At 36.6% G+C, this 13,281-nt stretch overlaps 1 protein-coding gene across 1 annotated transcript in view; it reads left to right on the top strand.

The window, feature by feature from the left end:
- MEI4 (meiosis-specific 4 homolog (S. cerevisiae)) overlaps positions 1–13,281 on the top strand; it is a gene marked incomplete at its 5' end in the record, with an annotated part of 66,268 nt that overhangs the window by 12,681 nt on the left and 40,306 nt on the right. The window contains one exon of the mRNA XM_010136256.1: positions 10,027–10,158. Within this exon, the coding sequence (XP_010134558.1) occupies positions 10,027–10,158 (132 nt within the window). The remainder of the gene's footprint in view (positions 1–10,026; positions 10,159–13,281) is intronic.

Here is a 13,281-nt window from a genome sequence, read left to right as displayed (position 1 = left end):
AAAGAGTGTCAAACCGTATGAGTTTTCATACCAGGAGGATGCTTAAATCCCTCCAGTATAAAAACATTAGGAATTTTGTTGTATCTAACCTTACTAACTGTCAAAAAGCATTTGTACAGACAGCCACCAATGGAGCTATAGTATTTGGCACAACTTTCCCTTTGCCATCATCACCTGTAAAACTGTCAGGAGCTGTCAAGGAGGACAAAAGGCTGTGAGAAAGGCCTTCAAGAAGTGAATAGAGAGAGAAATGGCTGTGGATTACACTTACCACCTCATCTTCCAAAGCAATCCCAGCATTTTGTGTAGCAAATTAAATAATTTAAAAAACCTTTGAGAACTGGAGAAGAGGTAATTATATCTCTACAATAGATGTAAAGGAAGAAAAAAGCAGCAGAATTACTTGCAGTAGTCGTTGAGTCCTATTGTTTGAGGTGTTTCTAATTATAAGGCACTGAAAGGTGCAGAAAGGCTCTTGCTTATCCTTGCTCCTCTGCAGACCAAGATCACTGCTAAGTCCTGTGTGCCGTGTGAGAGGTGACCCTGAACTGACCAACAAGGTGTTCCACCCATAGACATCATGTTTATTATAAAGTTTGAGGGATCACAAGGGTCAAGCTCTTCTTCTTTGGTGGCGAGCGTCTGAGGACTTCTCTGTCTGTTCTACCTTTGATCCCAATCCGTGCATTCCTGAATCCAGTTTAGGAATCCAAATCCTGCATCTGGTTCCTGTTGGCCACAGAGTCCAGACTGAGACTTCCCCAGTATCTGCCCTGCAGCATCAGTGGTGACCGTGAAGTGATAGCCATTGGGGGCGGGGGCTGGTGGTGAGGTGGGGTGGTATTGTATATATTTGTATGTCTTTTATTTTATTGTTATTCTTTTCATTACAGCAGTTTAAGTTTTCCAATTGTTAACTCTCTCTCTCTCATTCCTTTTCTTTTCCCCTTTGGGAAGAAGAGGTGTTGACAGAGAGCATCTGTCATTCCTCTGGTGGCCAGTCCAGCCCTAACCCATGACAAGGAGCTTTTCTTATCCTGTTTGTGACTTTACTGTTTCTTTCTGTTTTTCTCTCTCTTATATTCCATCTAAGAGTCTTTAAAATCAAATGCTCAAATATGATTGTTGATGTATTTAACAGAAAAGCAATGCAAGAATTCTGAGTAGTGGTTTAATGGCTTAACTGGATGTTCGTGTTAGAAAGGAGTCACAATTCTTCAAGGAAATAACAAGTTGAAATGTAGTACAGTGAAAATCAAAAGAGAATTGTTTGAATCTCATTCGTAATTATGTTTTTAAATATGTGAAAGTGTGCTTGTGCCACTGAAATAGACATTAATCAGAACCCCGTTTTTGAATCTTTTCTTACCTAGGATACCATTTGGGTGATTCATTAATGGCTGAAAGTGTCTGGAAGAAAGTAATCACAAACTTATTCTGCTGGTTGTAATACATGCTGCATTATATATTTAATACATGCTTCCAACTAGTTGTGGGTGATAATGAATTTCCCGGGCCATATATAGTTTGTAGTATCTTTTGTAAGCAATTGCCAGGTCAGTACTTAACTCATCGGTTTATGGGAGTCTTGCCTGATCAAGGACACATAATATTTAAAATATTATTAATTAAAATATCATGTCACCAGTGATTCCCAAGTATGAAACTAGTAGGCTTCAGTTTTCCTAAATCAAGTCTCAAGCGGAATATCATGGCTCTTGAGACATGATGCATTTTTATCATCCATTTTGCTTAAATAGTGGAACAGCAGTTCATTCATATGAATATTAAAATGTGTTGCCAGGATTTCATGGTCTAGTAAGAGTCAATATTTCACTCTCTTGATCGTTGAATTAAATTTTCTCAGCAATCTGTGGTCCTGTGTAGAGAGTTATTTAAGTCAAATGGTAATCAAAATCTTTTGTCCTGTAAATCACTACAGTTTAAAGCAATCACCAAACTGACTGATTCTCATTTACTTCAGTAAAGTGGATCATAGGAGTAACTACACAGGAATGAATGAAAGAAAATTTTGCCTCTTAGACTTTTGTCCACCTTGCTGCCTCAGCCAGCCTCAGCTAATATACATCATGCATTAAAGCTACAATTACAGAAGATTTTACAGGATGAAGTTAACAGGATTATTTTTTTTTATCATTAGGGCAACAAAGTTTTGTTCATGGCTTTCAACCTACCAATAATGCTTTGTCAGGACCGTCTCTTTTCCTAAGAACAAATACTGTTATTTCCTGTTTTTATCCAAGTGAATAATTAGTATTCAGGGTATTACAGATTATTTCAACTAGGAGGAGAAATAAGGAATGGAATAGACCTTTGCTGTTCTCCTGATTTACAAATTAAATATATCCAGGCCCCTAATGCAAGAATACAGGAAGTTCTTGTTTGTGATTAATGTGTTAGGAAATATATATCAAAAGCTGTTTCTTTTTTTCGTCTGCCCCTGGTCTCTGTCCAGTGAACGTCTTTCCATCAAAGCTGTCTTAATTTTCTTAGCATTGCATTAGCAGTGTCATTTTGCTTCTTTGGCATCTCTGTGATATTTGGAGCTGAGACTTGTGAAAAAGCAACATCAAAGCCTATCCCTCATCCCTTCACTTATCATGCCTGTGTAAAAGCATTTGAATTCTATCTGGGCCTTGTTTTCTGTTGTTCTAGCCATGTTGTTGAACAAAAGAACCTAAAATGGTTCTGTGGTTTTGGTCTGGAGTACCCATAGTAGGTGGTTATTCAGAGGGATTATATGACTACCTTAGTTCTGTCACATTGTTACTTACCCTAGGTATCAGTTCCATTCTCATCACTTCTAGATGGAGGTCTAGGGCTGTTCCTGCTGTAAGGATTGTCTTTCTCTTCATGGAAAAATTCCCTTTGTTGCTTTTAACAGAGATGGTGCTTTTTTTCTTTAGTCTCGGGGGAAAATTACCTCTTAGGTCCTCTAGTCTTTGAAGGGGCTGTATATCTCAAGGGGCTTTTGATAATCTACAATCATTGCTTAAAATGTGTGTACATACTTCAGCAATGAGAATCCTAGGGTTTCCCTGTTCTTTTGCCTGTTTATTAATGAACCTTCTCTCATGGCTTAAATGTGTCATGCTTCTCTAGGAAATATTTTTGTGCACCCAAATAAGGTGTGTGTTTGTGTGATGGTGATAGGATAGAAATTAAAAGTAAGCTGTGTAGAGCCTGTTATATACAGCTAGTTGCAAAGACAGTTGAGTATTTCTTGCCTAACTTTTTAGAGCTCAGCTCCTGCAGTGAAATCCACATCCCTGAACAAGGTGCCCCTGTTCTTTCTAGGTATGCATGCCAGATTCTTGGCATCTTCAAGTGGTATTCAAAGTAACTCAATATTGTGATCAGAGGGAAGAATAGTGAAGGATTGGGAAGTAAACATCAGAAATCCATCTGTATTTGCAGGCACTGTCTAAATTGTAAGACACTCAAAGGAGACATTGATTTACATCCCTGTATTTTTTTAAGGATGACCAACTAAATCTAGTTTAAAAACCTAAAAGCTAAAGAATACCTGTTTTCTGTAATTTATCCTGTGACTCTTTCTAAGCAGTCCTCAGATTAAAACTTGGAATCCAGAACTCTTCTGCTCTGAGTGAGCTCACACTTTTTGCTTAGGGTCTTCTGCAACCACTTAGGGTCTGCTTGGCAACTCAGCATCAGCAGGCAGATAGGCAGTTCTTCACTCCTCTCTGGTTCTGACCAGGACTAGTTAAGAAGGAAGAATCAAGAGTAGTACAAATTTTAATCTTTCATGCAGGGTAGACTTTGTATCTGGAGCTGCTTCTTCATAATCAATAGAATATTTATAGCTAAAAAAACAGGCAGTAGTAACATCAGAGTTGTCTGATGTGGCAGCGAGTGCTGTTTATTTAACTGTAATTGATACTGTCGTCCTGTTGACAATATTTACTGGATGCAGCCTCTTGGGTGAATATTTAGATGCCTATTTCCTGAATCCAGAGAAGATACAGGCATCCTTTATCTCTGCTAAGACAGCATTGCAGGATCCCAAGTGTCTTCAGTAGTCCACTGCATTCCTATATACATCAGTGTCTTGTACTTAGTCTTCAGATGAACTCATGATATGTGTGTTTGCATGCTCTCAAGATTGTTGCCTTTTTCATAAGGGTGATTGGGGTGAGGCGATATAAGCAAGGTACTTGGTTTTAATATGGAAGTGGGTATTACTGTTTTCAGGTAGACACTAAATTACACATGACATTGATTTGCAGCCCAAAATTTCTCTAAGAACATCCTACAATCCTAAAGGTTGTGCTTTTGGGTTGTTTTGTTTGGTCGGTTTACTTTATTTTAAAAGAACCCGAAAAACCCTACAGAAACTCACAACAGGGACTGTTATATGTATTTTATCCAATCAACTAGGTGTCATTGTTTTATATGTATTATCCAACTCAGTAAAATATAAGGTGCCTGAAAAGGGAAAGACAAGATAAGTCTTTAATCTATAAAACTGAAAGAAAATAAAAAGCGAAACTGAAATACGGTGAAAAGATATTTGAATCAGAGACTTGGAAGTGGTATTATTGTAACTGTAGAATTTATAATATAGCATGCTCTATGTTTGAAAGTGAAGGTTAAGAGTAAATTACCTGGGTAGCAGTTTATCTCATTAACATACACTTAAAAGAGTAACAGATTTAGATATGATATAAAATACAACATGAGTTTAAATGCAACAGAAGTAAATCATGGCAGAAAAACGTAAGAGCATTCTTTGTAAAATGAACTGTGTTGATGGTTTATGTGGAAGATTTGGTGCATTTATGTACTCATTGTTCCATAAAGCATTTGTCATGGAACTCATACTAGAAAAACATTAGTGAAACTGAAGATGATGTTCTTTAATGCTTTAATCTTTTGTAACTGGATAAGAAAGCAGCTAGAGAAGTAGCACCAAGTTGGGCTATGTACTGAGTATTAGGCTTGACAGGAAGAGGAGGGGAAAGGTTTGTATATGTCAGTCAGAGGACACACTACTTAAGGACAGTCCAGTCTCTACAGGTGTGCTGAGTCTGATCTGAGCTGTGTGATCTGATCTCTGAGGTGTGCTGAGTCCGTGGTCCTTACTTCAGCAGTAGCAACAGCTTTTCCATGTGCAGGGAAGGAGAGGGTAAACACCTAGGAAATAGTCAGGGAAATCTGCTTCTGCCAGAAGGCTTGGTGGTGTGAAGAACAGTAAGTAAGAGGGGGAACAGGAAGGTGGCTGTAAGTGCATTGTCTCCTTCACAGATGTTTCTGTGGTTTCTCATCCTCCTTCTTGCTGACATGGCAGCAGCAGCTGACTTGGCTTAGTTTAGCCTGTGGGCAGGAGCTATCAGATGCAGTAATTACTGCCTTTTTCACTAGGGAAATCGTATTGGGTTGGATAAAAGCATATATTGATCCAGAGGGACTCTGCTGATGAGTGAATCAGAGAGTGACTTTTAGGCAGCCATGAAGAAACAAACCTAAGATATTTTCAGTCCGTGATGAGGAAAAAAAAGACACCTTCACACTCTCAATCTGACATATAAGCTTCATGGTCAGCAAAGATGACTGGGAGAAGTTCATGTAGTACACTTCATTGGAGATCTTCCTCACTAGAAAAATTCAGCAAAGCTGTACTTAAGCCAGTAGGTTGCACATTTCTTTCAGTGAGTACCATGATATCTACTGGTGGCATTTCTGGCTTTTCCAGCATCATTCACCAAAGTGTTCTGGTTTTCAGAATATATAGTAGCTTAATGATTGCAGGTTATTTGTTTCTCCATCTCCACACACTGCACAGCGTGCAGGTGCTGTATTACAATTATTCTTTCCCAGTTCTTGAAATATCTTGGTTTAATTTTAATTATTTTTTTCACCTTTTCTGAATATTTTCTTTATAAAATAAAGTTTAAAAAAAATGTTCATCCCTTTTGCATTTTAGCTTGGTGTTTGTAAAGATTTTTGGTGCATCCAGTCAAACATGTTGCAGATAGACCTGCTGCTGTTGTATGTCACACTGTCAGAATGTTTTTCAGCTAAAGCTCTGCAGAAAACTATCGAAATACTGTAATATAAAAGGCACCTTGCAGCAGTGAAGCTAACTGATGGTCCTAGCAGAGAACATCAGTTTTAGAAGAGCAGAGAGAACAAGGTTATGATGGGATAAGGGCAGAGCAAGGGCTTGCGATAAGGCTTACAGAGCAAAGACCTGAAATAATGTGTATCAAATCCCAAGACATGAAGATAGGAGAAATAGTGCAGCATAAACAGGAGGAGAGATAAATGACAACCAGCAAATTAATAAAGGAAGGAACATGACAGTGAGATAAAAGGGGTACTAATGCTTTCTGTATAAAAGTGAAACTTTTCAGTAGACATTGATGAATTAGTGGAAGTCATGTTGGACTAAAAAGGCAAAAGGGCGAGGATGATGTGAATGCAAAGGCAAAAATACTGTTTTGCTTTTAACAACTCACAGTTTGAGGATACCTGTAATTATTATTTGCCTTAGTCCTGTATTGCCAGATGTGCCAGTCACTTGGGGAAGAAAGCTGTTAGTTGTCATGAAAGCTGTAAACTAGTGAAACGGAAACTAAGGTGTGGTTTTCACAGTTCTGATGTGTAGTGAATTGTGCAATTCATGAAGGAATTAAACTCAAGAGTTTTGGATAATGGTTATTAGAGAAAAGTCTAACACATTCTGGTAAATTAATTCTAAACAAATAATTCATAAGTAAAGATCTTTATCCTAATTTCCTGGAGAAACAAGGCTCATAGGAGCGTGCTGTTTGTTTTGCTCAACGAAGTCGGTTTGAAATCACTTGGAAAGAAGTGGAAGGTCAAAAATACCTTCCAGAATGCTTTAAAATCAGTACCTGGGTGAAGGAGAGACCAAATTAGTATGCTTGAGGCAAGCAGAAGATTGACATTATTTATTCAACAGCCAGGTCAGCAACCCACTCATCTTTCCTGGCTATTGGCACAGCATTGCTCTCCCTTGCTCTGCATCCTTAGGATCACGAGAAGAGAGCAGAAACCAGCGTGTGGGAAGAGTATTAGGGATAGATGATGCAGCTCCTGAACAGTGGGCCAGGCAACATTATTTTCTTGTTTCTGATTGTATGTGTTTTACAATCTAATTTTCTGACTGCTTTTAGTTGAGAATCCCTGAAGAGCACAGGTTTTATTTCATCCATATCATTAAGCAAGCCCAAAGGATTAACCGATTTCTGTTCCTTTTTTAACGTCTGATAGATTTGAGAGCTGAAGATTTGCTTTTATCTTTAATGAAACTGCATACTATTTCAACTATTATCAGTTTGAATGTTTTCAGTTTAATAGCAATAGGTGAGCATTTCTTTGTAACAGTCTTCTGTTTGCTGTTTACAGATTTATTGCTTATATGCTAAGAGCGTTATTTTAGCCTTAATTCTTTGTTTTCTCCTTATTTCCTTAAATATACTAAGAGATCTACCAAAATACAATATTAAATCCACACTCTTTAATAAATCAGTTAGCAAGTGGGATTTTTCAGTGGTATCAATACTCATATCTCAAATACCCTAAGTGCTGTTATTAAAAAATCCCTATTTGCTTCCCTTAGTAGGTGCTCAGGCTTTAAATTTGACTATTCCCTGTTATCTAATCCTACAAGAGGACTAGTGGCAGAAGGGTGTACATTTCCTAGAAAATCATAACTCTTGACAAACAGAAAGGATATGGAAATTTTGTGAAAGATACTATTTTAATTAAATCTCAACTGTCAGTATTAATGACTAAAAAAAAAAATTTTCATCATTTCACTACCTGTCTAAAAATCTTATAAGCAAATAGAGAGCTTAAAAAAGAATAATTGTAATCAGGTTTGTTTGCAAATATATACATTTAGTGTGTTCATTGGGCACATCAAAAAACTGCTCTGGATCGTCTGGTTTACGTGCTTGCCAAAGGCAAATTAGCAAGTATACTCAAATGTTACACTCTGAAAATATAAACTCTAAAATATGTGTCCATCCTTAATTAATAAAAAGAAGTAAAAATGAGTGGAGATTTTTATGGAAAAAACTGTAGATGTCTACATTATTTTTAGGAAGAGGACTCATGGTTTTGTTTGGAAGGGTGTACATTTCCGGTATCTAGAAGGCTGATTTGAATTCATATATCCTCAAAGCACATGTAGGTCCATGCGTTACATTAACCTATACTATCATTTTAATTGTTCAGAAACCTATTTGTATCTCACCTTCATTCACATTTCATTTTTAAAATCATTCATAAATGTATGCGCCAAAGATTTTGTAATCTCATGGATTTTCAAAGCTGTATGTGTACAATTTACGAATTCTCTTCATTATGAGTTGTTGACTTTCTCTGACTGCAGATTTGATTCTGACCATAAGACTTGTCTGTATTTCATAGTTTTCTTTTTATATTTGTTTAGGTTTAGATGCTGAAGAGAGATGATTAACAGCAGAGATTTATTAAAGTTTGATTGTTATGACTGTGAATAGGAGATTGTCTTGTACTGGGCTGATGATAACCAACTCCTCAGCTGTAAGAGGCTGTAACAGGTGTTGTGTCAACTGGCAGGGCAGCTTGCCCTTCTGATCAGGCAGACAAGCAGTAACGGTAAATAGGAAGCTGCCTAATCAAAGGTTTTTAAAACAGCAGAAGTTTTCAGTCCATCCCACTGTCCTCTTACCCAGCCCAAAATTTTGTCTGTAACAATTTTACAGGAGACAGGGTTGAAAACCACAATAAAGTTAAGGTAAATGATATTCATTGCTTTCCCCTCATCCACTCAGCTGGTCATCTCACTGTAGGAAGGCTACTAGGTTAAGTAGGGTTTCCCCTTAATAAACCCATGCTGAGTAACACTGTCACCTTCCTGCCTTTCAAGTGTTGGGAAATGACTTCCGGGAAGATTCATCCTATGCAAACTCGTAAATGGTGGGCAAGTATTTTTATTCTTATGTGTGTGTGTAACACGTGAGCTGGCTAGAAGAATAAACTAGATTGTTAATAGGATGCGATTGTCTACTTTTCAGTGGTTAAGACACGGTAGTTACTCTTAGACATACAGATTTGGGTCAGACTATCCTTTTGTCAATGAAAAATACAAAGATATACTGAATATTAATGTTGTAGTGGTATACATATAAAAATACAAATTATAGTTATTTATTGTGTATTTCTTCTTTATTTTAAAGAATTCCAATACATTTATCTATAGAAATTATAATTACTTATGGTAGCGTTTTATAAAATAATGTCGTGTACTTTGTAGAGTGGTATGTTTCATTACATAATAACTATATATTTCCGTTGCAGGGAACAAAGAAAGCAGTTTTTCAATTTTTTTAATAGAAAAGACTGTGGGGAAAAAAAATTACTGATATAATTCTCATGTAAGTTCACATCACTCCACCTGTGGTTCAGGAGAAATTCCTTGGTTACAGCTTGTTAAACAACAATATGAAAGAGAATTGTTTGTATTTGAAAACATAGTGTATCTTCTATCAGTCAGCATTTAATCAAGTTTATTTCAGATAACTGTATTGACAGAAAACTCCAGTATAGCTCTTGACTTGCTCATGTGTTTGAATTCCAAAGAATTGATTTGTTCATTTGTCTTCCTTTTGACAAACAGAATCACAGTACGTGCAGGGTAGTAACGCACTTTCTATGACAGGAGATGGGCGTCATGACAGCTAATGCTGAAAAGCCTCCTCCTGGGGAATTCATGCTTGTGGAGGAGTTTGTTCATATGGCAGTTTCCTATAGTGATAATGTTTTGAGAAAGGAAAGTTTCTAGGTAATGGATGTGAGTTTCTCATAGATCTCATATGTATGTAATTAATAGAGTTTTAAATGTTAAAATTTTGAATTTGACTCTTTTCTCTTTAAAATTTTATGAAAATCCCATTTTTACTTAAGGTAATTGTTTGAGGTAAAGACAGAGACATATTTTGGAAGATTAAATTTACTGTTATTTCTCCTTAGTTTCAGGCACTGCATGCTGTGTCGCACATGCTGGTTTTGCTAGGAAGGAACAACACATTAAGAAATTCTTTAATATCTCTTCTACTACTAGAAGTGCGTCAGTTTGCTGAGCAGCTGTTGCAAGGTCACCAGGTACTGTCATCTTTTCTTTAGAGAAGTGCTGAAGAGTGGGCTTGGAAGTGTTTGGCTATTATTCTACCCAACATAGGTATATCTAGTGGTGGTGCAGTCCCCTCTCATATCCTAGAGGGAAAAAGAATAAAGTTAAGACTGCTTACGCAACATATAAAACATTTGTTAAACTGGACCACCACTAGATATACCTATGATGAATGTTGTGTGTATATATCTCGATAACTTTATTTGCCACCAAATAAAAAGCTGCTTGCTTTCTTTTTATTGACCCTCCTAGGATAGTGTACAAGATCAAGTCGTAACAGGATATGATATGGGAGTAAGTTCTGACTGCTGGAGAGGGAGCATGTAACTTTCAACCCAGATTTCTAGTATGCTTGAATTGTATTCTGAAGACTTCAGAAAGGCCAGTTCTGAAAGAAACCATGAGCTGTGTCTTGTTTTAAGTAGCATGCCAGAGATACTGACAGCCAAAAGAAACAGGCTTTAAACAATTGCAAGTATGGGGAAACGTGTAATTGAAAAAAAACTTTTGTTTTTTAACTTCAAACAAGTTGCTCATTTTTAACATTAGTCTCACCTGTTTAACAGAATTAGTTATCCCTCCTTCCAGCAGAGTTTTTTCCTGTGGCAACATAGAACTTTCCAGTGTTGTTTCCGCTGATGAAGAGCTTACACTGAGCATTGCACTTTACTGAGTTCGTTACTATAGTACTACTTGACCTTGCTATAATGTAATTATTTTAAATATTTCTTTTGTATTTGGTGCATAAAATTTATTTATAAACATACTAAAAGCAGTTTGATTCCTCTTTGGCTTCACTTTACGTTGGGAAGAATCGTATATTTGATTTTAAGATCATAATCATAGCAGGAGAGCTTACAAAACTGTATAGCTTACAGTTGAGAAAACTAATTGAGCAAACTAATATCCTGTGAATTTAGCTGTAAAAGATTCTCTTTACACAAGTGATTTTGTTTTTTCTAGTAGCAAAGTATTTTATTACTGGCAATGTAATTTATTTGTTTATGGAAAGATAAAAGATTTGATTCACGTATAAATGCGGAGAAGTTGGTAACTTAGTCCCTGAACGATTCTTATACTACAGCTGGTATAATATTCATTGAAAAGAAAGAATAAGGATGGTTTTGCTCTTGTAAATTTATTCTGTTTCTGCGTACTTAGCATATGTGGGCTGAAATTTGGGACAGTAAAGTGCGTTTTGTTACTTGACTGTTTCACCTCCAGGACCAAATACTTTTTCAGGTTAGGTATTTGCTACCTGCAACCCCCCATCTGTCTCATTTTAATTATCTTGCATTTATGCTTGCTGCAAATCTTAGCCATTATCAGTTCACGTTACAATTTTTCAGACTTTCTGCTACCAAGAGCCTCAAAATGCCTCCCACCTTTACAAGTTAGGAAACTTATGTTTATCATGTGCAATGGGAAACAGAAAGATTTTCTGACAAAACAGTTAATTAGGTTCCCTTCCACCCTTGGGCTGTTCAAATAAATAATTTAATTCTTTCATATTCAGGAATTTAGAACCATATTTACATAAGGAGAGCTGCCTGCTCTACTTCTGATTCCTCCTACTAAGTTGTCAGTCAGTCTGCCTTCTCCTACTGAAGTGTGGTTGGCCCTCTCTTTTCTTTTTTTTCCTTAACTGATACAGTAATTTATGTATTGATATTTTCATCATCCTACATTATAAGGATATCTTGGAAGATTAATGCATCTTGATCAACCAACCACAAACCGTGGTCTGGAGTAGGGCTCTCATATAATCTTACCAAAGCTTATGGGCCTTTCGAGTCCTTTTAAAACACTTTGCATTTGTGCCCATTTACGAACCCTTGTATCTTCTGTATGCGATAATTATTTCTGGAAATACAAAAATGTTTCACCTTACCATGACAGGACACTGAAATCTAGAACTGTCTATTTCAGTTCTGACAACCTGATTTACTGAACTGCTTCTGAATGTTTCTGGCTTTGCATAGCATCACTTTTGGTAGGGTTGATTCTAAAAAGGATTAAAATATTTTTTCTTGTTTTATAATAAAAATTAACACTACAATATCACTTTGAAATATACCAAATGACAGCTTTAAAAAAAAATCCTTGTAAATGCTTAAATTAGAATTTGCAGAAGGATAATACTTTATATAATCAAACTTCATTAGCCAACAAGTTTCCTAATCGTGTTTTGTTACTTAAGCAAAACTGCTGTTAATTGCAAAGGTGTTTCATGTGTTCCACTTCAGACAGTCGAATTAGCGACTCTGTAATTTAGTTATGATTAGAGGTGTGCAAATACCTGTATTCTTTGTTTTGTTGTTTGTTTCATTGGCAGATAGGAGAAATAAAGAAATAAACTGAAGCATGTATTCAAGTTCGCTTGCAGTTAACTTTTAAATGTTTGGTGAAAAACAGAAATGGAAAAAATACCTTACTCATCCTAGCAAATTTCTGTGTTTTATTTTTGTATAATTATACTTTTTTTTAAGTTGAAGTTTTCCAGCACTGACCTGGATTGAAAGCAAAATTCCTCTTAATTTTTCTGAATTAGTAATCTAGATATCTCAATGCTTTTATTTTAACTTCCTCATTAAGACTGGAGTTTACCTAAAAATAGTTTATAAATTATTGGATTCCAGAATATGTAACTTTATAGTTACATCAATCATTTCTTCAATAGGAAGTGTGCTCAATTCAGGTTTGAATAGGTTTGTGAACAGGTCCTTTGATAAATACTGAAAATTTTTTACTTTAAAAACTTGACTCATTTTAGTGAGTTTGTATCTGTGTCCTCTTGGAATAAGCTTATCTGGTTTGAGTTAGAACAGCACTAGTTCTGTTCAGTGATTTCACTTTGCAGCTCAGTCTCTGCTCAGTGGCTGCACTGTCTGAAGTTAACGGCACAGTTTTGCAGACACTGTCTGCTTCTAGAGGCGATAACGCTTGATGTTTGCAGGGACTGGTGTGCAGAAAGGCTCTTGCTCGTCCTTGCTCCTGTGCAGACCAAGGTCGCTGCTGAATCCTGTGTGCCGCACTGGGGGTGCAGTAAGTCAGCGGCTGCACATGAGGGGACGAGCGGGCAGGAAAAGGGACCC

This window comes from Buceros rhinoceros, unplaced genomic scaffold, assembly GCF_000710305.1.
Source record: "Buceros rhinoceros silvestris isolate BGI_N320 unplaced genomic scaffold, ASM71030v1 scaffold2545, whole genome shotgun sequence".
In the NCBI taxonomy this organism is placed as follows: domain Eukaryota; kingdom Metazoa; phylum Chordata; class Aves; order Bucerotiformes; family Bucerotidae; genus Buceros; species Buceros rhinoceros.
Note: the sequence above shows the minus strand (reverse complement) of the source record. Positions and strands in the feature narration are given on the sequence as shown.